General features: G+C 29.4%; 3 protein-coding genes across 5 annotated transcripts; all 3 read left to right on the top strand.

Annotated features, from left to right (window-relative positions):
• Positions 4,008 to 5,313, top strand: LOC105158935. The gene is made up of 2 exons (XM_011075852.2): positions 4,008 to 4,554; positions 4,969 to 5,313. Exons 1-2 carry the CDS (start codon positions 4,253 to 4,255, stop codon positions 5,123 to 5,125), a joined length of 459 nt encoding a protein of 152 aa, XP_011074154.1. The 5' UTR covers positions 4,008 to 4,252; the 3' UTR covers positions 5,126 to 5,313.
• Positions 18,347 to 19,684, top strand: LOC105158933 (non-specific lipid-transfer protein-like protein At5g64080). Its single transcript, XM_011075851.2, has 3 exons — positions 18,347 to 18,797; positions 19,097 to 19,123; positions 19,435 to 19,684. Exons 1-3 carry the CDS (start codon positions 18,443 to 18,445, stop codon positions 19,644 to 19,646), a joined length of 594 nt encoding a protein of 197 aa, XP_011074153.1. The 5' UTR covers positions 18,347 to 18,442; the 3' UTR covers positions 19,647 to 19,684.
• Positions 20,588 to 24,039, top strand: LOC105158932 (vacuolar protein sorting-associated protein IST1). Of its 3 annotated transcripts, none has more exons than XM_011075850.2 (6): positions 20,588 to 20,777; positions 21,143 to 21,275; positions 21,430 to 21,533; positions 22,098 to 22,182; positions 22,372 to 22,512; positions 22,585 to 24,039. In XM_011075850.2, the coding sequence occupies exons 1-6, from the start codon at positions 20,734 to 20,736 to the stop codon at positions 23,545 to 23,547; spliced, it is 1,470 nt and encodes a 489-aa protein (XP_011074152.1). In that variant the 5' UTR covers positions 20,588 to 20,733; the 3' UTR covers positions 23,548 to 24,039. The 3 variants fall into 3 exon arrangements, with proteins under 3 accessions (XP_011074152.1, XP_011074151.1, XP_020548353.1); XM_011075849.2 differs by having other exon boundaries at positions 22,098 to 22,269; XM_020692694.1 differs by lacking the exon at positions 20,588 to 20,777 and having other exon boundaries at positions 21,142 to 21,275; positions 21,407 to 21,533; positions 22,098 to 22,269.

Genomic DNA, 24,764 nt, shown 5'->3' with positions numbered 1-24,764 from the left:
AAGTGTATAATTATTTTACAATTTTTTTTCAAAATTTTCCATCCTTGATTTTTTTTAAGTTTTTCAAAATTTTTTAATTAAATCACAGTAAGAGCAAAATTGACAATTTCAAGCATCTATCCAGCGATTGTATAATCTCATCAAATATTAAGAAGAAAAGGTACATTAATAATTTTTCAAACAATAAGAAATATTCATAATTATGTCAAATTTTAAGAGCCCCGTTATAATTTATCATAACAATTGTGATGATATAGCACAAAACAAATGCTTTTATTTATTTTGTAAAAAGGTGCAAATTCAATGCTCAAAACGTACGGACAATCCAGAGTTCTTTCAATCTTTACAGTTCCCACTCAAATCCCAAAAAATTCCTCAAATGATCTAAGAAGGGGATATTTATACATACTAGGTAATTTAGGAAAGTTATCTTCATTGACCATCTTGTCCGGCTTCTCATTGGTTAAAGCTAAATCTAGTAGCTTCTCGAAGGGTACTGTAGTAATTTCACCCTTAGTATCGTCCTCTCAATGTTTTCCCTACTCATTATTCTTCATTCAAGTTGGCCTCGCTGGTAAAACAAAAGTCAATAATCATTATATGACCGTGTAAATTAGTATACAATTTTTTTATTTTTTAATTGACACGGGATAAAAACATACTTATCTTGGACACTAATTGTGCGTATTTTATTCTAATATTATTTTGTTGCCGATTCAATTTATTTTTGAAAACATTTAAAAATACTATATGATATTAGACGATTTATAATTTTATTTTCCAATTGATGCGGATGTGAACATTAAACCGTGCTCTAAAAAGAATCTTAATTTATAATCTCTTTGACTAAGAAGAATCACATCCAACTATGTGTTTATTATTATTGTGATTCCTTTCAATGTTTCTGTCAAGTGACGTTGGAACTAGCTAGCTTGCGCATTGTCTTAACTATGTCATACTTCACTCCCAAAATCATAATTACATGGGGATGTAATTATACATACATCTTTTATAATTTCGAAAGTTACATCTAACACTTTTGAAATTTACTTGTATCTAACAATAAATTCCCTTGCTAATCAAAATTCATCGAAATTATTGATATTAATAAAAAATAAATAAAAATTTATATTTATCCTCGATTGAGTTATTAATGACTTATAATAGGTTAAACAATTATTTTTTGATTAAATTATCTTTATAACGGTAAAGATATACCTCGTCACATGAATTAACACGTAAAGATGTATGGGGATAATTTGATTATAAAAAAATTTATTTGACCTATAGTAAATCAGTATTAAGTCAAATAGGGGTAAATATTATTTTTTTATTTTTTGTTAATAATAGCAAATTTTTTGTGAATTTTGATTAATAAAAAAATTATTTGTTATATAAAAGCAAATTTTAAATGTGCTAGATGTAATTTTTAAATTATAAAAAATTATATATAATTACATCAAATTTCATGGGAGAGAGTGTAATTATCCTTAATTATATTGCAGCAGCACGTCCAAGAATTTACTAATAAAAAATCACACGAGAGATATTATCAAATTTTAATACAATATATGAACGTACATATGTGTACAAACTAAAATCAAATTGTCAGTGGGCAGACAGAAAAGAAAATTGTTAGTGGGCAGACAATTAGCTCTGCTTGTGGGGCCATAAAACATAATTCCAGCTCTGGAAATTAAATCAACCACTTACTGAACCAGCAGATCTAGTGACCCTCCACCTTGTCCATTTCTTTTCTTCAATTTTGTGAAGGATAAATTACAACTTACTCCTCTGAATTTTGACATAATTATTATTTTAAAATATTATTAATATTCTTCTAATATTTGATAAAACTATATAATTTTTAATTAAAAATATGAAATTATTAACTTTATCCTTACTGTATTTTTTTTTAAAAAAAATAAAAGTTTATAAAAAGATTAGATGGGGTGGATGGAAAAAATTTTAAAAAAATTATTCACTTAATTCATAAAAAAATTAAAAAAAATTAAAAAAAATTAAAAAAAATTAAAAAATAAATAGAATTATAATTTATAATCCACAAAGGTATTTTGGTCAGTTCACCACAAAAAATGAATGAAAATCTAACGGATTATGCCAATTGTAAAGTGGTCTTTAAAATCAAGGGGTATTGATAAAATTTTCAAATAATAAAGGGATATTCATAATTATGTTAAACCTCAAAAAAGACTGTTGTAATTTACGTTTTCTAAATTCTATAATATTACTAAAATATTAGTTGGATGTAGATGTCGTTTAATATGCTATCAGGATCAAACCAAATAAAATATCCTATTGAATTTGAATCTCATCATCACCTATTCATGAAAAAACAATTGTTTCACGTATGAGGAGAACGTGGTAAAGATAAACTAGAAGAAATTTAACATTTAATCATGACTCATTGTCATGGTTAAAATTAAATAGTTTATAGTTGTAGTGAATAGTCATTAACTATGGTCATGCAACAGTTATTAGCCGTAATTTTTACTAATATTGTTGCATTTGTCATGGTTAAAAGTCATGGAAAAAACATCTATTATAGTTCATAGCTATGGCAAAAATAGTTCTCATAATGAAGAATATAAATTTTTGTATCTATTTTTATTTAACCATACTTAATAATAAATATTTATATATCATGATTTTAGTCCTTAGCCAATAGTAAATTTCTTCAAGTGATACTAATATTGAAAGATTTTTCTCTTTACAATTTAAACTTTTTAAATAAAGTGGTAGTTTAACATATATTTGTTCCTTAGTTCCTAATTATGCGATTTAAGAATTTCAAACTCAATGACAGTCATATATAATTATTTATATAATAAAATGCATCCGGAATCCGATTTTAATTAAAATTTATTCAAATTTTATTTAATTATTAATCAAATCAAGTTCAAATACAATTTTTCATGTTCGATATATAGTAATTCAAATTAAACAAGCTCGAATAGTAATACATTTGATTCGATCCACTTGTTTACAACTTATCTGAGACCTCCTAATTAAAATTTTCCGAATTATTTACCACAAATAGAAATATTTCATCATATAATTTTTATATATCTATGTACAGTCATATATGAGTAAGTTGACTTATAATTATATGGGTATACAGTGCATGTAATTATATAATAAGTATAATAATACTTATAATTTAATGGGTATATAGTTTGTTTATTGATTTAATAAATATATTTTCAGTTTAATTAGCGAGATGTTGATGTTATCATTTATGTAATTATTATTTAAAAAAATATTTATTCTGTAAATCATTAAATTTAAATTAACCAAAAAAGATTATATTTGTAGTCTTGATTAATATTGTGAATGTTAAAAATTTGTGTCATATAATCACTAGAAGATAATTTTAATTTTGGCATAATATATAGGATTATAAATGAATTGAGTTGACTCAAATGAAACCAAATTCAAATATATATTTGGTTTTTTTTTTTTTGGGTTCGTATTTGGACTTAATTTAGCTACTTATAAGATTTTTTGTAGTTCAAATTTGATGTGATATATATCCCACATACAATACATTCATTATGTTTGATATAAATTTTTTACGATGCTACGGAAAAATAGATTTGTCCATATATTATAAATAATTACAGTTTAGAAATATGATCTATCAATATAATTATATATTTATTATTTGTCAGATAATTTTTTAAATTTTTTGGATAACGATCACGTACTTTTTTTCATTAATATATTAAGAGAATATGACCAAAGAACTAAAAATAAAAAAAAATTATAATTTATGAAATCATTAATAAAAAATTTATAAAATATAAAACGAAAAATGTTATTTTCAAAAAATTTTACTATGTCTAAAGGTAGATCCGTTTTCAACATCACCGAAAAAAAAATAATAAAGTAAAGATTCAGTAAAAAGATTCCTAATAAAGTTAGTGATCCCTCTCAAAAATAAAAAATGAGATTGCTGACAAGGCCTCCTCCAAACAATAATGCAACCTTGCTCACAATCCTTAAAACACAAACCAAATCAACGGCCCAGATCTCCTCCTCTGTTTCTGGCTCTCTGTTTATCTTCCCAACAATCTCCCCACCCCTCCACCCCCCTCTCTCTTCTCCTGAAAGCTGAAACCCAATTCCCTAATATCCAGGTTTACAGCCTAAGCAAGAAATACACATACATATATAGATATATAGAGAGAGCGAGAGAAAGAGGTGAAGTGCGTGTGAAGAAGGAAAGAAGATGTTAGGAAAGAGGGCACGTCAACCGATGAAGAGGACTACAAGCATGACGGAGTTCACCTTGGACGTCAACGCCGCTGCTGCTGAAGGTGTCTTTCACCCCTCGGATCCTCACAACCCTTTTAACGCCGGCGGCGTCGCTGGAGTAGATCAACGGTACGCTGCCTCCTCTGCCGCCGCCGCCAACTCCACCAGGCCCCAGCGCCGCAACTCGGCGGACTTCATCGGGACTGCTATTTTCTTGAGGGTTTGTTCCCTCTGCAAACGCCGCCTCGTCCCTGGTCGTGACATCTACATGTACAGGTACATACACACACAGAAAGAGAGAAAATAGTACTGCAACACACAGAAAGAGAGAAAATAGTACTGCAGTATTTTTCTTTGCTGCTTAGAACGCCATAAACACACACACACACATCTGCATGTATGTGTACTGTGTGGTGTGTGTATGAAAAATCATTCATCAGAATCCCTTCTTGGATTCTGCTTTTTTTACTGTTTCCTTCCTTTTCATCTGAATTTTTTACTGCTCTCTTCTTTAATTTTACTGCACAATGATCTGAGTACCATTTCTTGTGCTGATATACATCTGTTTGGTCTGAGAAAATTAACTCAGATTTTTATCTTTCTTTTTCTGCAAATTATCATGCAAGAAAATAGTGATTAGGCTGACATAAATTGATAATTAAATTTATACTTCTTTTGTTTCCCTTCCAGAGGTGATAGTGCTTTCTGCAGTCTAGAGTGTAGAGAACAGCAGATGACGCAAGACGAGAGAAAAGAGAAGTGTTCATGGGCAACCAAGAAGGATGGTGCCAGCGCCGCCGCTGGATCCCAAGTCTCCGCCACCGGAGGAACCGTCGCCGCCGTGTAGATTAGCTATCAAACCACCTGTTATATATATATCTACCTGATATACATACATATTGGGTAATGATGCATGTATATGGGGGCTGTGCTTGTATTTTTGGGCAAATTTTGTTAACTGTAGTTTGATTTGGAGCTACAATGAAAATCAATTCCCCAGAAACAAAAAATTAAAAAGAAAATCCATATTTTGTATTTATGGTTAATGATTATATTACTTTTTTTTCTATTTCTCAGCCTTTTATATATACCTTTCCATCTCAAAAATATTTATAATCCCAATATTCGACTCGCATAAAATGATAATTCTAGGTACTGTATAAATTTTACGTAACTCAGAAGGTGATATATATTTTCTCTTAAATACATGAATATTTTCAAGAAAAGTATTAATTTTAACAAATAAAAATCTTACTTTAGAATATTTCAGGAAAAATTACAAGTGAAGCATTAAAAATACAAATATATGATGGCAGAGGGGGGAAAATACAATTTTAGTCTTATAACTTGGGGATTGACAATATTTTTGATCCTGCAAGAATTGATTTTCGCAATTTAGTTTTGTTATTTTAAAATTTTGATAATTTTCATTATTTTTCGCCAATTTGGCTGAAAAACTGCATGTAATTGGCACATTAAATGCAAATTTTAGTCCTGTAATTTAGGGGCCAATGACATTTTTTGTCCTATAACTTAGGGGAGTTGGCATTTTCAGTCCTGCTCAAATTGTTTACATGACTAAAATTATAATTTAATTGGATCATATAGAAGTCACATTCAATTTTTCAGGCCAATTAGACTAAAATTATCAAAATTATAAAGTAACAGAACTAAATTATGATAATCAATTCGTATAGAATAAAAATATGCCGCCCTCTCTAAATTACAAAACTAAAATTATAATTTTTTCCGAGTACACTCAGTCGTTTTCTAATTACATATATGACTAGTTGTATTGAGAGCAACTTAAAATTTCGGCGGAATTATAATCATAGATTCTCAGATTTTACCTTTGAGAGTGAAACATTGTACTACTAGGATGCGGCATATGTTTGCTACAAGCCAAGACATAATCCAAAATGATCCACCCTATGTTTTTCAATAATAATAATAATATTTTTTATTTTTACACAAAAATTAATTCTGATTGCAACAAGATCACCCATTAATTTCTATACTACATTCTGTATAATTATATATACACTCATTGTTCGTTTATTAAATTTTTGCAATATTATAATTGACATCATCATTTATTTATACACTAACGAGCATGAATCCCGTTTTATGCACCATATAATTTTAACTATACAATGAGTTGTTGAGTTGTGTTAGTTCGATGATGACTTATATAACTTGCCTCATTCGATCGTTTTTTTCTCTCTTGGTCACACAGCTTATTTCCTATATGGGAGAAAGGGCGTGAGTACAAAACATGATGATCAGAATTATGGAGATTGAGTCAAATATGTATCTGTATGTCAATTGACCACAATGACAAATTTTAAGAATTAATTATTCAAAAATCCTAATACTTTTAGTTAACATAACAAATACTATATACAAGATATATGAAAATTGCATTTCTCGTTCCATATTGTATATAGATCAGTATAGTTTCGTCTTATTAGTTGTGAAATTTATATTATTATCTTATACGTTACAAAAAATCTTGTTTATTATCATTTCATCGTATTTCATTAATATTTTGATAGAAAAGTCTTGTGTGAGGAGTTACCAGCATTTTCCATCAAAATACCAACGAAATCTATAAAATGATTAAAAGTGATACTTTTTGTAACTTAAAGGATCAATAACGAGAATTTCATAACTAATAAAACTTGTATTGACTCTAAAATATATGTGGGACGAAGAATACTATTTCCCTATACACTGGATATACATCTTGAATTAAAATCTCACATTTTAAAATCTAAACGTAAAATGTTGAACTGATTCACATAAAGACTTGCAAGGGTACGTAGACTAATTGTTATAAGACCAAAGTACTTTTTGGTCCCATAATTAAGTTTATTTACGTTTCTATTCTTTAACTTTGTAGAGTAGTATTATGGCTCTATATATATTTTTTTCATTTTTGTAATTTTAGTCATTTTTTTCATTAGTGTTGATCCTTTTTGTTAGAACAGTTTAAGTCTCTTTTACATGATATTTTAAAATTGGAGCCTTTGTTCTTATGGCACAATTTTTTTTTTTGTCAGTATTTTTGTCATTTAATTCTTTAGGATAGTATTTTGGTCCCGGGTCCTTTTAATTTTTACAATTTTAGTTCTTTTTTTCGTTGGAATTTACTCTTCTCGCTGATGGAGGTGAACTCTGACGAACAAAAGAAATCAAATCAGAAAAATTAAGAAAAATACAAGACCAAAATACTATCTTAAAAAATTACAAAAATAAAAACATCAAGTAATCTAGATTACGAGATCATATATACATTTAATCCCTAATTATAAAGGACTGCTATTTGTTGTCACTTATTCATTTATTTATTTGTTCTAAAATATGGAATTATTTATGGATCAAATTTTCTAATTTATTTATTTATAATTGGTGTGGGAAGAAGTGAAAACTGTGGCCATTGGAGAGAGTGACTTAAGGTGAGAGTGAAAGTTTTTGTCCCACGAAAATGAGTTGTGGTTAGGACCACTTTAATACCCACTTCGGGCTTCAGTGGGGTGCACCTAATGCACCACCACATATATTTTCTTTTTGCGATTCCAGCCTTTATTTTTTCTTTTTCTTTTCTTTTTATTTTTCCCATTTTATTGGGGTATCTCACCCACTAAAGAAATATAATTTTTTTTTGTCATGAATAAAAGTAAAAGTTCATTATAATTAGTAATTAATTACAGTTGTGCAACGACTGTTAGTCGTTGTTTCTATAAGAGGTGTCAAAATATTAGCGACAGCTAAAAAATATGGTAAAATGTGTTGGCCTATATGGTAAAATCATAGTGAATGTTGAGTAACCGTTGTCAAAATTTAAGTTTTCGCGCACTAATTTTATTTGACCGTGATAAAGAGTATTGATTTGTCATAATTTTAACTCGTGATGATTTATAGTTTAGGGAACAATCTATTTCTTTTATAGTGAATCTATATATAAGAGAAAATTGAATTACAAAGAATCGAATTATTTAATTATTTATTATCTTCTTTTATTTCAAGAAAAAAAATGTGCATGAGTATAACATTAATACGTGAAGTTATTTCAATCTTAGAAAAGTTTTTTCTATCATTAAGTAATTTAAAGTACTTCCATCTCTGATTTTCATTAGAAGAAATAGGATTCATGATTAATTATTATAATTAAAAATAATAAATTGTGATAGATATGAATTGATCACGATTGTGCAACGGCTAATAACTTTTTTCTGGCTTCACAATGTTATATGATACACCTGCTATAAGAAAAAACAAGTATGAGCAATAGCCTCAAAATCATACAGAATCCAATTTTTAATATTATTACTACCAACCATACGTTATATAATTTTATATATTTTAATATATCAAATACTAGCTAATTTAAGTATATAAATGAATGATTTTATTTTAAAACATATTATTACATAAACAGACTAATATATATCCATCGATGGATGAATTTGAACTTAATATATTTTATTAAATAAAAATTATTAAAATTTCAATCTTACTGATGAAACAAATTTTAATGACTTATAGATCTCATGATGCTGCATTATTGTATATTTTTTCTTAAAATAGTGAAATAACACGAAATAAACTTATATAAATTGAATAAATACTCACACATTTGATTGAACTAAAATTCATGATTTCAAAATCGTGGGGTTTGAACTTCAATTACCATACCTATACTATTAGAAATAATTTTTGACGGATTATGAATCGTTTGCAAAAAATATGGGGAAGAAAAAAAACCATAACTACGTAAAATAAAATTAACGTGGTCCAAGAAAAATCTCGGACGTCCATGGTTGCTCGAAATCAGTTTCTAACTAGAATATACAATTTCATATGAATTAAAATAAAAGATCACACATCAACTATTTATAATACAAAATATGCAAAAACATAACCGCATAAAATAAAATTCACATAGTTTAGAAGAATTCTTCTATGCCGATGATTGTTCAAGATTAGTTTCTTAGGCAAAATTATACTCTAAGTCTCATGGAATATGTAGTTCAACACTTTTAGTCCTCTGTTTTACGGTATTTTTAAAATTTATGTCGAAATTAAAAAAAATCGACATATTTAGTCTCATAAATTTCGTAAAAATAGAGGATTAAATGTGTTGAGCTTGTTCAATTTTGGGACTATTTTAAGAATTTCATAAAGTAAGACTAAATGTGTCGAATTTTCTCAATTTTGAAATCCCATAAAACATACAGCTAAATATGTCCAATTTTTCTAATTTGGGGACTAATTTAAAAATTTGACAAAATCCATACTGGGACACAATACCCTGTAGATTCATGCTGCAGATTTAAAACATGAAAAGTAGGAATTTGAGCTGTCGAAAATGGTCCACAAATGTGTGGAGGAGAATTCATAGGGGATGGAAATTGGAATTGTATTGGATGGTGCATGGGATGCTTCCTCCAAGATTTTTAGCCCCTTACTTTATTCCTCATTTGATTCTCTTCTTCATTGTTTACACAAAACAAATCATTTCTCTTTCTCTATAGTTTTGTGTTGCTATATTAAATCAATATATGCTCTTAATTATGTATTTATGGAAGACTTAAAACTCAATTATTATATTTCTATGTATATGCAATTTGAAAACTTTTTGCAACCTATTGGCACTGCATCCCCCATCGAGAAATTACTTCTTTTTTGTGGGGCTATAAAGTATATATAAAATAAATGGGGGACCAAATTATATTTACTTTTGAGGACGCGATCTTTGCCAAATATTTAGGAGCTAAGTTCGGAATAACTTTTGGAGAAATTATTATTATTATATATAGATATATTTATATTGGTTTCGTTACTTTAGCGCTTTTTGTTGAAAATAAAACGAACCAATTTATAAATAATTCTAAAATGAATTTCACCTCCAGATATTAATATAAAATGCATTTCACTCTTTCTAAATAAAATTATGTAATATTCAAGGACGAAACTAGTACACCACCCCTCCTAGTCGGCCCGTATGTGTTTTTTTTTTTTTTTTTGACATAAAAAATGAGACTTTCAGTTTATTATGAATTTTATTTTCTCTAAAAATATCTTCTACTGGACATATATAAGTTTTTACTCTTACTTAAAATTTTGTATCCAATTAATTAATTAAATTGAAATGATAAAAAAAAATGGGACAAGAGAACATCTTGGCGTGAACGGGTTTATAATTTTTCACTTTGGAGTGCGCACATAAAAAGTATAAAATCTTTTTCTTTTTTTTGTTTTTGGATCAGTCAGTGTCGAGGCTCTTTAATTGGACTAAAAGGATTCTAATAAACTAAGAGAAAGGAATCAAATGGTATCTTTAATTAATAGCAATTAGACATTGGGAAATGAGTGTGTTTTTTTTGGTTGCTTGATTAGGCAAATTGCACCGTACCCTCTGCCTTGGATGGGGAAACAACTGGGACGATTAATCAGTTATTAGTTATTAATAATTAAATTAAAAATATAGCTGTTTTATTTTTGTTAATTTATTACAGAATCCACGCCTCTCTATGTGAAACTTCCATTTGAAGTTGCTTTCTTCATAATTTTATATTTTCTTTATGGTTAAAATAAGATTTTATGAACAAATATGACGTAACAAGTTTAAATTTTATAAAAGTTGAGAGAATTTTCGCATTTGTATCAATATACATATATATATATATATTGTAGTTTATTAAATTATTGCTTCCAGCAGTTTAATTGTTATTGAACATGTTGAGGGGTCACTAGAAAAAAAAAGTAACATTTAATGATGATTAATTGTTATAGTTAAAATTAAATTAATAGTTGTAGTAAATCAATAGTTATTAATCATGGCTACGGAACGGTTATTGGCGGACTTAATTTTTATGAGTATGGCTAATAAATTTTGTACCGATTTTTATTTAATCATGATTAATAATAATTATTTGCCATGATTTTAGTCCACAATCAATAAAATTATAACCCATAATAAACTTTCTTCGAGTGGATATATATACTAATGTATTGATCAGTTTATTAAAATATTAATATAATTATCAGTTTATGAGAGACAGATAGAGAGATAAAGAAAGGAGTAATTAGATTATTTAACGATCCTCCTAGAATATGTTCACAAAAAAATTGATCTGAAATAACGGACTTAAACCATATTTATAATTTAAAAACATAAGTTCGTAATGATAACTTTGTCAAGACCATATAAAATTAATTAAAACTCACTATCATGATCAAATAAAAACGGTATATTTCTTTGAAAAACTTATATATAAAAATCAATTTAATTCGATCGTGTAAATTATTTTATGAGAAGGCACAACCCGTTATCAATTTTATACATTAATTTAGTTTGGGACTCCAATTGATGTATCATAATTTGATTTTTTGAATAAAATAAAATAAAATGCAAATAATTTAGAGAGGGCAGTTGTGCAAGTGGACATGTGTGTAGGTCCATCCAATTATGATGAGTTCCCCGTCACAATCCACTAAAATTATGATTATTGGTTAAGGAAAAAAAGATGAAGAGGTGTGGGCGTGGCGTGTCAGTGACTCCAAAGATTCTTAATTCCTCTCAAACCCAACCAATCATTAATTCTATTTATTGCACCTTTCCATTTGCTTATACCAAAAAAACAACCTGCCTTATTTCTATTTATTATTATATTTCACATATATGTATGACAATTATTGATCCTCAAAAATTATAATTTTAGTCCTGTAAAATAGGGATTCGGGACTTTTAGTTGTCTGTTTTATGGGATTGTCAAAATAGTTCTAAAATTGAAAAACTCGAAAAATTTAATTCTTTGATTTATGGGATTTTCAAAATTGTCAAGACTCAACATATTTAGTCATCTACTTTATAGAATTTATTGTACTAAATGTGTCGATTTTTCTCAATTTAGGACCATTTTAAAAATTCCATAAATCATAAGACTAAATGGGACGAATTTTTTTAATTTTGAGATCATTTTAAAATTTTCATAAAACATGAGACTAGAAATATTGAACACTTATTTTATGAGACTAAAAGTATAGTTTTGCCCATATTTTGCATCGGCTACTTGCTTTTGTCATTAATTATAAGTAGGAAGTAGCTACTTTTACTTATTTTGACTAGGAAATTATCATTTCACTTATGTGTATTTTAGGATTGAAAAAATTAAATTAAATTCAATTTACGAAGCTAAGACTCCATAATTTTAAAAGTTATGGGCTCAAATCCCGTCATGTGTGTGGGATGTTGTCTACTGTAATAGTAGGTGGTGTTGAGCAGAATATAATTATTGTAATATCTGTTTTAGATATTAATATCGATAGAAATGATTGTAATCGTAATTGATTTATTTAAAAAAAACTAAATTAAATTCCTAATACAATGTTGAAATCAATCAATAAAAGCTTGTTTGAATACGACTTGATATTTGAACAAAATTTTCTGTTCACTAAGCTTTCGAGCTTTGTTCAAATACTATTCAAGTAATGCATAATAATAATAATAACAACAACATAATAATAATAATGATAATAATAATAATAATAACAACAACATGATAAAAATATTAAATTATTCAGATTCGACTCATGTTCAACACGTTTTGGACACATTAACTTTTTTTAATAATTTCAAAAAAGTTTATCGATTGTCTCGTAAAAAAAATAGATTTTTTCCGTAAATAAAAAGAAAAAAAAATAGATTTTTGCCGTAAATAAAAAGAAAAAAAAATAGATTTTTGCCGTAAATAAAAACAAAAAAAAAATGACTTCTCTCTAAACATATTGTGATAAAATTACTAAAAATTTAGGAGATGGTTGTGAAGATTTCACTAGTTTAGATGGTGAGAGATTTTTCATTGCATACTTTTTAAATAAATCGATAATGTATATTTTTTAAGTCGTGTATTTTGGTTACGAATTTAGATATAAAACATGTTTATTTTACATATCTTAATTTTATTAAAATTCAGAATATACATTATATATAGTGGTGTCAATGTCCTAATTTTCTGAAATTTGTCGTGTCAACTTTATCATCGTAATTCGTATCAGCGTCTGTGTCCATGCATTATAAGCCTACACTCTAGCTCACCTGTACAGAAATATTTAACATACTAGTTAGTACCTTGTCTCAAGGTACGAAAAAAGTATATTAAAAGAAAACAACAGGAATAATGTAAATTTTAAAATAATAAAGATATTCTTATTATCATTACCACTATTATGACTAATAAAATTACAGTAACATTGTACTACATAAATAAATTTAATTATTTAAAAATGTCCACGAGCTAAGCTTATATTTTGTAATAAGTTCGGACTGAACTTAAAATTTTTAAATTTAAATCGAGCCTGAACAAAACTTAGGTTATTTAGGTAAATTTATCACTACAAATGAGTTATAATTTCATAATAATATTTCAAAAGAAAATTGATAATCAATTTAAACAACAAAAGACTAAACAAAACTTGATTGAAATAGTGAAAATTGTGGGGCCAAAAATTGCTATGGGGCAACCCAAAGTAGAGGTCATGTTCGGCAAAAACAAGATCATTCAAATACTACTATGTGCTTCTCCAAAAGAGTCGAAGCATCGAAGTTCCTTTGTCGGAAAAATTAATTCAGCCCCACAAATTTTATAGATTAAAGGAGTTTGTAAAACTCTTTTTTTTAAAAAAAAATATTATAATCTAAATAAATTTATTAAGAAAACGATCAAAGTTTCACACTTATTAAAAAAAATTAACGAAATCATTTAATAAAACCTCATTTCCGACGTATAAAGTTTAATATGTTTATAAGTTTTGAACATAATTTAAATTTTTTAAAAATAATAACATATTTTTAAAAAAATTTCAATCCCAATCCAGAGAAAAATCAGCAAAGCTCAAAGGAGGAAAGAACAAGCACAAAGTACAAATATTTGTATCTTTCTCCCTAGATCAATAGAGAAATGTATATATATATTTTTTTTAATCATGATCAATATCCATAGTCAGAAGTAAGTAGTCGTAGTTTCTACAGTTGAAGAAAAAATATTAGCTATACTTAAAAATTAGGGTTAATTAAATTTAATTTTTTTCTAAAAATGCAAAATTACGCTCCCTCCAAAATAATTTTGAAATTATACCTACATCTCTTTCGAAAATTCACTGTTTACACATGATCTCTTTTATTAAGATTTGGACGAAAAATACTGATGTTACCTAAAAAAGGCCAAAAAAATTTAATTTTACCCTTATTTAATATTTTTATATAATAATTCTATACGTATGAAGAAAAAAATATAATAATATTAACCCCACTCCATATATATTACATTTATCCCTTTATAAGTACAGAAATACATGAAAAAAGAGAGGCAAAATTAAAAATTTATGTAATTTTTTTGTTTATATCAGCATTTTCCATCCAATTCATAACGAAATGGGGTCAAATGTAAACTGAGAACTTTTGGAGGGAGTGTACGTATAATTTCAAAAAAAAATTAGAGAAAGTATAATTTAGCATTTTAAGAAGAGGTCTAAATATAATTAACCCGAAAAATTATGACAAACATTCAATCATAATTAGAATTATGAAAAATATTAATCAACTATAAAATTTTCATATCTATTTACGAATAATATTAATTTATTATAATTTTTAATCATAATCATTTATAGTTTTGTCAGCGATTATTTTTCCCATTGAAGAAAAGTAATTATGGGAAAAGGATGCAAGCCTGAAGGGGTAGGGCCACAAATGTACAACTATTTCCAACTATTATAATTAATTAATCCAAAATGAAAAAGATTTGTAGTCAACTTCACCTACAGCTTCTTTTTTTTTTATTTATATATAAAAGTTTGGGGGCTCCCACTTGTTTGGAAATAACCCTTTTTTTTTATTTTCAGTTTTTATGGGTATTTTTGGTGACCTTTCTAATTTTAAAGAGTTGTTTATTTGGTTATGTTGTTTTCTTTCACTTTCATGCTTAGATGTGATTGGGTGGTGAATAGTTTCTTTCATTTCTTTAATGCCAATAATACTAACTATGCACTCCTTCTCAAAGCATTGATGTTACTTTAATCTATTTATTTGAATTATTTGTTTCTTACATCCTATTTGGGAACATAAAATTATTCAAAGATTCCCTTTTACAACTGTACTCCTTTCGTCAGGGTTTAAGATGAAAATATTGATTTCAGCTAAACAAATACATAAATTTTTAATTTTGTCCTTCACTCAACATGACAATAATACCCTTCCGTTATGATCTGAATAAAATACTAACATCAACTAAATATTTACATAAACTTTTAATTTTACACCTTATTTAATTTTAATAAAACCCCTTATTCAATCAGAAATTCTTTTTTATTTAAAGAATTCAAAAATATTAGTAAATGTCACAACAGTTACATTGATATGTCATTAATCAAGTTATTATCTATATATATTTGAAGATCACCATTTTGTTTGCCATTTTTTATTTTTTATTTTTTATTTTTTATCTTTCTTTCTTCTCAACTTTTATTTCTCTCTCTTTTTTTCCAATAAATGCTCATAATTATCTTCTATTTTTTCTCCAACTAACATATATATATTTTTTAAAACAATAATTAGATTCTGAATTTTAAAATTAAATGTGCACAAATATCTGAATAATATCTAATGATAAATTCTTCCAATTAAAATAATAATTATTTTTTAAGTTTATGTACGAAGGACCAAATTTCAATAAAAAATAAAAAATAAAGAATTAAATCGGTTTCTATATAAAAAAAAAAGTTTTATAGGGTAATATGGCAAATTTACATGCCGGAGGAACTAATTTGAAATGAGTTAAAAAGACACAGACTATTTTAAAGTTGAAATCAAATATCGGGTAGATTAAAATAAATTTTATCCTTTAAATATATTTATCAACAATTAATTGCCAAACAGTCAAATTTTATTAGATAAAATGATGATATCTCTGAGTTGTTGATGAAATTTTAGAGGAGGATTCACTTATTACTTTATAACCTAATAATCCATATGACTAATCTCTTTCATAAGTTGTAAGATTATTTAGAGGGTCTACAGAGCCTCAGATGTTAAAAAGTATTTGATATTGTTTTTCCCAAAAAGTCCTATAAACCAAAAACGCCCTAATACCGAATATTTTTTAGAAAAATTAAATTAATTAGATTCTTGCGAACAACAATATAAAATATTTCCAAAATTTTGTATAAATGGAAACTTACATCATTTCATAGAAAGGCCTAAGCCGAAGCCCATCATAACTTATCTATCAGTCGTAGCCCAGATTAGAAGTTTCCATCTTCCTCAGGAAATGTGATTTGGGCCTAGTTTTACAAGATTATAACTATTTACAAGATTAATGGCTAAACTACTAATTACGATCGAATAAAATCAATGTAAAAAATTAATTTTTTTACCGTGAAAAAATTATTTTCTACAATTAAAAGCTATGGTAAACATATTTATTATAACAAATGTTTAGCTACCTTCGCAAAACCACGCCCAACAATTGTTGTTTAGTCATGATTAATAAGTCAATAACTATTTGATACGATTATTTATTATTAACCATATCAACTAGTCAAGGTTAAATGTTAAATTTCTTGTAGTGGTTTGAGTGCTATTAACATATGGGTATTAGTTTATTTTAATAGTAATTTGCTGGTTTATTGCACTATAAATTATATTATAAATGACCACCATTTTAAACCAATAGCAACAAAAATCAATGTTAAAATTTTAATTTTAATTTACCACGATTAATTAACATTTGCTATAGGTTTTAGCTGGGGTTAGAACATTTGCCAAGATTTTAGCTACGGCTAATATTTTGGCTTCATTTGCAGAAGCAATGGCTAGTGGTTGTTCCGAAGCCGTTGTTAATTTGTATTCACCACGAGTTTTTTTCTTTAATCATAGTAATTAACTATAGCAAAAAATCATGATTCGTCTAAAGTGGGAATAGTAATTATTGTTTATAAATTATTAAAATTCATAATGTAACTATAGTCAGTTCACTCTAAACAAAAAAAAAAGGAAAGAAAGAAAAATAATGATTATTCAAAATTAGGTCAAAAAACTAAAAGACCCAGTTATGATTTTTTGCTCAGCCTTTTCTCAGTAAAACGATAACTTGTTATTTAGTAACGAAAACATTAAAGAAAATAAATTATATATCTTTTATCCAAAATACTTAATATTCAAATATAAATTATCTGTAGGGTTTTCTCTATATTAATTTGGTTAGGTTTGAATTGCTTATAAATTTATCTTATGATTAGTGTACAACTTATGGAACTCGATTAATTGCATGATAAATATATTATTATATATATACTTTGATCTTGTTTGATTTGTGTGATAGGATTAGACATAATGGGATTGACTGGAATGAGAGATGAAATGTTAACCAATCCCATCATCTAGTATGTCGTGTTTGGTTTGATGTATTGTATGTGTGCATAAATTATGATTAAAGGTGAAATTACCATTGTAGTTTGTGAATAATTAGAAAAGATAGAAAAATCTCTCAATATTGATTTGAAATGCAATTTTTAAAATAACAATTCTCGTGGAATACTTCCCTTTTTCTTTTTTTTTTTCTACATTATATGTAGCAGAAGTTCAAAATTGACATTTAATAAATTAAAAAAAAAACCTAAGATTTAATTTAAGAAAATATAAAAATATGGCAAAAATTGTACTTAAAATTAAATAACTAATCAAAACTCATATATTTTTCAAATTTCTTAGACTAAGACTGAATTTATTGATATTAATATCGGACTCTAATATTAAATACCAAACATGTAATTATATATGCATGATAAGCAATCTTATCAAATCTAATCCCACGAACCAAACAACCCTTTCGATTCTCCTATCAAACCTGACCCATGCGGATAAAAAGATATTCCAATTGCTTTTAGTTAGAATCTCATACTAAGAAGAACTCTTGTCGATCTCAACAACTTAGACATATCTTATATCCCACGAAATTCGAAACCAAAATCAATATATATATCCAAAACCAATGCTATTATAAGTTGATCCTCAAGAAAATCGAACAACAAAATTTTCAAATATTCCAACTTTTCTCCGTTGAGAAGCCCCATACTCGGTGCAATTTCAGTCGACATAATCATGAAGTTCTTCAATATTGTGGCATGCATTATAGCCATGTGGGCTGCCGTGGCCGCGACTTCCTGCGGCGCGCAGTCTCAGCCACCGGCCGGTGGTCCTAGCCCGGCATTGGACTGCAGCACTCTGATCTACGACATGATTGATTGCATGCCGTTCTTGAGCAACGGGGGCCACCAAACGAAGCCTGATGAATCTTGTTGTTCCGGCCTCAGGGCTGTGGTGGAGACTGATGCAGATTGCATTTGTTATGCCGTAAACAGCGCGGCTGGTCTAGGACTTGATATTAACATGACTAGGGCGGAGGCTTTGCCTTCTCGCTGTGGGGTTTTTACTCCGCCAATCGATGCCTGCATCAGTGCGTTTATCTTTTTTTTTACTTAAATTAGATTTGGTTGAATTGAACGAGTTATATAACAAATGCACAGTTAGTATTTATTGATATTTTGAAATTTTTTATCGAAATCAAGTTTGGTCGAATTTATAGTTAGTGTATATTGATATTTTTGAAAAATTTTATTTAAATTATATTTGGCCGAATTGAATTAGTTATATAATAAATGTAATACATGCAGAATTGCTCTTTTTAAATTAACACATGGAAGAAAGTTTATTTTATTTTATATAATTAATGTTTGTTTGTGTTTCTTTTTGCAGTGTCGAGCACTCCAGGGGCATCTCCAGGTACGTGTTTGAAGGATAATTTTATTATATTATCATTCTTTCGAATCTTTTATTATAAATTCATATATTATCTACTTAAATATAGACGTTTAATTTCATATGTATAAAACATATTTTTTAAAATATATAGATGATATACACTTTATAGTTACATGGCATAACATGTTTATTTAAATAAAAGTTATGTATATAAAGTATAATAGAAAATATAACATCAATTTATAATAAAAGATCTGAAATGAATCGAGTTGTAGAAATGGATAATCACTATCCAAGTTTAAGCAAATGAATAATATTTGTAAATTTTGCAGCTAATCCTCCAAAAGCCATTGGTGCACCTTCACACTCTCCAAATCTTCCTCCTACCGCACAGCCACCGGTCGCGGTCGCGGCTGCCCCCTTCGCCCCAGCAAGAGCACCGGTTTCTCAAGCTCCGGCACCCTCATATGAAAGCTCCGGTGCATACGCCATATCAGCCATATTTTCTATTATTTTTACTATTATTCTTTTCCTCGTTCTTTAGTTAATATGGGTAGGGTTAGTTTAGAGTATATAATTATGAGTGAGTTGGTATATATCATCTATTTATCTCCCTTTTTGCTTTTGAATTTGAGTAAATTAGGTTTCTCGATTATTCTGATTTCTGTTAATATTCTTATTAATGAATGATGTTGCTAGATTGTTATTTGATCGGCCTTGTTAATTTAGTTGTCAACATTATTTCTTAATCATAATTTTCCTTTGGTAATTAGAGCTCTATGCACGATGCTCGACATATATAATTTAGCCCTCGATCTTATTATAAAATATAGAAAATTATGTTATATTAAGTAGTAATTAATGCCTTTTTGTCCCACTTACGAAATAATGATTAATAAGTGTTATGCAGTAAGTAATATTTGTTAGACTTAAGCGGATGCGACGCGTATGAGCTGACAGTTTACTTATATCTAATAAATAAGTTTTTTTGTTAGTTAAAATTTATGAAATTTATTGATATTGACAAAACAACTGAATGAAAATTGATAATTACTCTCAATTAACTTGATATCGACTTATTGCAAGTTAAATAATTTTTTTCTAATTAGATTAATTTTATCACGGTGAAAATATATTTTCTCACATGCATTAACTTGTGAAAATATATAAGGGTAATTTGATAAATTTTTGACCTATAATAAATCAGGGATAAGTTAGTCGGAGGAAAATATGAATTTTTATCCGTTTTTTTTTGTTAATTTCAATAAATTTGGTGAGTTGAATTTATTTATAAGATTGAAATAAATATTATAGATACTAAATATTAATTTTCAAATTATAAAAATTTATGTATAATTACATATATATATATATCCTTAAAATAAAATTAAAATCTACATATACATAATTTCAATTTCCAATTTTTATTCCATTGATACGAAGTAAGTTGCATGAAATTTCCAGAAATCGCCAAAAGATCCTTAGAAAGGAAGGAAACTGGCAGCTCATACGCGTCGCATCCGCTTAACGTGGAGCAGGTGTACATTCTGTACGTACATATAAACGCGCATGGTTGATGGATCATAATCTAAAATAATTTACAATCTGGGAGCTGCGATTTTGCCGTGGCGATGCTTGATTCTTTCTTTAACAAAGGCTTCAAAGCTGCCAAATGGTAATTTCTTCAGTTTTTTTGTTCTTGTTGCACTCACTCATGAAATGAAATTGGTTTTATTATCTGTTGCTTAGGGTTTTGTAAATTGCAATTTTATCAAGTTTTGCCACGCATGGTTGATAATTCATTGTGCAATCGACTCGGAAATCTAATCTTGATCTTGTGCCAATGGAGAGTATTGTTATAAGAAGTTTAATGAGTTTAGGCACAAGTATGTTCATTAGTCTTGGATTTTGTTGCTGTGTCGTGAAATTTTGGGAGGAGTAAATTTTGATGAGATTGTGTGACCAGTGAATATTGGGTGGGTTTATGTGTGATTGTGAAGATATGAATTTGATTGTAGTTTATTATGTGCCAATTTGCAGTAAAACTTTGCTGAAACTTACAATTCCTCGAATAAAGTTACTGAGGAATCGAAGAGACATTCAGATGAAGAATATGCGTCGAGAAATCGCCAAGCTGCTTGAGACTGGTCAAGAAGCCACCGCTCGGATTCGGGTATTTTGTGTTAAATATTTCTTTTCCCTGTTAATTCTGGGAGCATGTTCATGTTTGTAATGTTTCTGGAAAGCGATTGCGTTATTGAAGGATTTTAAGTCTGCTTTTCGGTGGTTTAATGATAGAAACAGGATTATCAAATTTTCTTGTTTAGGTAGAGCATATTATAAGAGAAGAGAAGATGACGGCTGCACAAGAAATAGTTGAGCTTTTCTGTGAGCTCATTACCGTTCGCCTACCGATTATTGAAGCACAAAGGTATCTTTTTTACTTCTCACTTCTCTTCCCCCTGGTAAAATAATCACAATTTTTTTTTTCCAGTCCCACTCTGGGCCCTGTTTATTGTGATGGATTTTGTATAAAACTGATAGGAGGGTTTTATTATTCACAAGTTGGAAAGAGATAATTAATGTAAATGATAATTAATTGCATAAAGTATTAGAGGACTTAAGGTTACTGATCGTTTCCTAGCAATTTTAGGAATTTATGGGCAATTTTTGATTGGGAATGGAGGTTAAACGTGGAGCATGCAGAATTTGCTTATTGGTCTCTTTCGTCTTGTTGAGCTCCTCCACTAAACAAACAACCTGGCTATTGTTCTGATATACTTGAGATGGGAGTATGATAAGCTTCCTTTTCTTTTATCTTCAATGCTCAAGAAAGGTGGATAGAGCAACGTATTTGTGGGAGCGTATATATTTCCTTTGTATATCTCCCTGATTGCGAGTTTCATTCTCTCAGATTTTCTAAACCATAATAATATTATTTTTGGAGTTTGATTTGTCTCATGAACATAGACTATTCATGCTGTACTCTTCTCAGGGAGTGCCCTCTGGACTTGAAGGAAGCAATTTCGAGCTTATGCTTTGCTGCACCAAGGTGTGCTGATCTGCCAGAGTTGCTACAGGTGCAAATGATGTTTGCTGGTAAATACAGTAAAGAATTCGTATCTGCTGCGACTGAACTTAGGCCGGAATGTGGTGTCAATCGGCAGGTTCACAGATTGTCTTCCTGTGGCATTTTATGTCGAAGCTTAAGCAGCTTTTATTTATTACATTTTGGGTCTTATAACATTCTTTCTACGACCTGATTGTAGTTGGTCGAGCTTTTATCTGTTCGAGCTCCTGCACCTGATGTTAAACTGAAGCTGCTAAAGGAAATTGCTGAAGAGCATGAGCTTGATTGGGATCCAAGTGCTTCTGAGGGTGAATTATTGAAGCCACACGAAGACTTACTGGTAAAAATGCTTCTTCTGCTCCTTGATTGTATTTCTATCATCTTGCCTGATATTTGTGCCCCTTCTTTCCAGAATGGACCGACACAGTTTGTCAGTGGTTCCAAATTTCCCCTTCCCAAAGAGAAGAATGATGAGACAAAGTCAACTGCTCCAGAACCTGCTTCTCTAGAACATAGTGATTCTGATGAAGACTTTGAGATTATAGATTTTCCAGAAGTTCCTAAGCAGCCATTAGTGTCAAATAAAGACACAGTCTCAGTACCGGAGATGCTCCCATTTCCTGTCTCTGCACTTTCTGAGGTTGATGATCAAGAAGAACATAATCCTTCTGTAGGTAGTGAGAATCTTCCATACTTGGAGGCAAGACTTCCATTGCCAGAGAAGTCAGTTATAAAAGAAGATGCATCTCATAAAATCTCACCAGGTCAAATGGAAAATAAAAAGTTTGTGCCATTCATATGTCCTCCATCAGAGTTGTCTGCATCATTTCCTGTAAAAGAATTCAATTCACATCCCTCAAAGACGAAATATGATAATGAAGATTTACAGGATATACTGGCTGCTGCTCATGAAGCTAGTGAAACAGCAGAACGTGCGGCAGCAGCTGCACGGTCAGCAGCTAGCATTGCTCAACTTCGAATTAGTGAGCTTGTCAAGAAAAAGGATGATGAAGTCTCAGAATTCACTATGGAGAATCCATTTTACCTTGACAAAGCTCAGACAGATCCAGAAGGCAAGGCTGAATTAGATTTACAGAAACCGTTTGACAGTCCCTTGACATCTCCAACTGAGAATAACTTCTTTGAAAACTACATGGCTCATCAACCAGCAGCTCATACCTCATATGATGATTTAAAATGGGACTTTGATTCCTCTCCTCACAGCAACAATTTTCTCAGCCATGGTAGTCTTCAGAAACCTCAGATATCACCTTCATTGGATGATGATACATATTTCTCATACCCAAACTTATTCACATCGCAAGGCTCAAACGTAAGTTCTCCCAGTCATTTACAGACTACAAGTAAGCAATAAGTCTATTAATTGTATGATTTTTACTTTTTCAAACATCTCGTTTCTCTTCATTGGCCTTTTCAAGGTGATCAAGGTTTTCTACCCAGTTTACACGTTTGAACTAAAGCTGCTGTAAATTGGAATTTTGTTAGTTCATATGGTTTATGCTGAGAGGTGAAGACTATCTCCTATGTTTTTAGTAGAGCAGTTATTTCTATGATGACACTGTATCAGCAATGTCACGAGTTATGGAGAATGTTCTACGTTCAAAATGTTAGATGTGAATATATGTATCTCACACGTATATATGCACTTTTGTGGACAATACTCTTTAGTAGGAAGGTAGGATGCTGAAATTCTTGGATTTTTGAAGACGGAAATAACAGTGTGAACTCACTGGCATTGCACATAAGCAAAGCACAACGACATTGTTGTTTCCACTAGAGTGCTGCTGTGATGTCTCTGATATGACATTGGAAATAAGACTAGGAATGACAGCGTGTTGGGTTTGAAGCCGGTTTTGTCGGGCCCAAGGCCTGCTTCACTTCATTTTTGCAAGACTAAAACCCACACCGACTCACATCTAATTGGATCCCAAAACCCCCGCCGCCCTCACCCCTCCCTGCCCGACTCCAAACCCAATGAGCTTTTTTATTTATATATCCATGGCGGATTGGGGTGTGTCTTGAACAAGAATCAAAACTTGAATTGGACTGTATTAGGTCCATAAAATCAAAATCCTTCCACGGACCCTTTATTCGATAATTTGGACTTAGATTTGCCCCATCCAGACGGGATCGGAGGGGACATCCCTCAACCCCGTCTGTTATACTCAAGGAAAACCAGGAGACAGAATTTGGTGGCTTGCTTCTTGCCAGTAGGAAACCGTGAACTCAGGAATTGCTTATGAGCAGAAGTATCAAGCATGAAAGGTTTCAATCCGTTGAGTTGGTCATTTTGTTAAGTTAACAAAATTTGGAACGATGAAGAGGTGACTAACGAAGGGTGATTTACGCTTCACTTTTTCCTTCAAATTTTTCGATAAGATTGTGAATCTTATGTGAGAAATAAAGAAGTGATAGCTATAGTGATTGATTGGATCATGGGTGATGGTTTACTTCATGGTTGAGTTCTTTGGTTCCATTACAGGATGGTCAACTACGCTAGGAAAAAGAATAAAAGAAGCATCTAACTATTTCATGCACGTTCCATTTGACTCGTTGGGATACAACTCAGTT

The sequence above is a fragment of the Sesamum indicum genome, linkage group LG3 (assembly GCF_000512975.1).
Source record: "Sesamum indicum cultivar Zhongzhi No. 13 linkage group LG3, S_indicum_v1.0, whole genome shotgun sequence".
Lineage (NCBI taxonomy): Eukaryota > Viridiplantae > Streptophyta > Magnoliopsida > Lamiales > Pedaliaceae > Sesamum > Sesamum indicum.
The sequence above is the reverse complement of the archived record's forward strand: the minus strand, read 5'-3'. Positions and strand labels throughout refer to the sequence as shown.

Excerpts from the sequence above, each read along its gene's own strand:
- LOC105158935 (XM_011075852.2), top strand. The coding sequence starts at position 4,253 with ATGTTAGGAAAGAGGGCACGTCAACCGATGAAGAGGACTACAAGCATG. Across the intron at positions 4,555-4,968 it reads CGTGACATCTACATGTACAG|AGGTGATAGTGCTTTCTGCA; the intron begins GTACATACACAC and ends TTTCCCTTCCAG.
- LOC105158933 (XM_011075851.2), top strand. The coding sequence starts at position 18,443 with ATGAAGTTCTTCAATATTGTGGCATGCATTATAGCCATGTGGGCTGCC. Across the intron at positions 18,798-19,096 it reads GCCAATCGATGCCTGCATCA|TGTCGAGCACTCCAGGGGCA; the intron begins GTGCGTTTATCT and ends TTCTTTTTGCAG. Across the intron at positions 19,124-19,434 it reads CACTCCAGGGGCATCTCCAG|CTAATCCTCCAAAAGCCATT; the intron begins GTACGTGTTTGA and ends TAAATTTTGCAG.
- LOC105158932 (XM_011075849.2), top strand. The coding sequence starts at position 20,734 with ATGCTTGATTCTTTCTTTAACAAAGGCTTCAAAGCTGCCAAATG. Across the intron at positions 21,534-22,097 it reads CCGATTATTGAAGCACAAAG|GGAGTGCCCTCTGGACTTGA; the intron begins GTATCTTTTTTA and ends TACTCTTCTCAG. Across the intron at positions 22,270-22,371 it reads AATGTGGTGTCAATCGGCAG|TTGGTCGAGCTTTTATCTGT; the intron begins GTTCACAGATTG and ends ACCTGATTGTAG.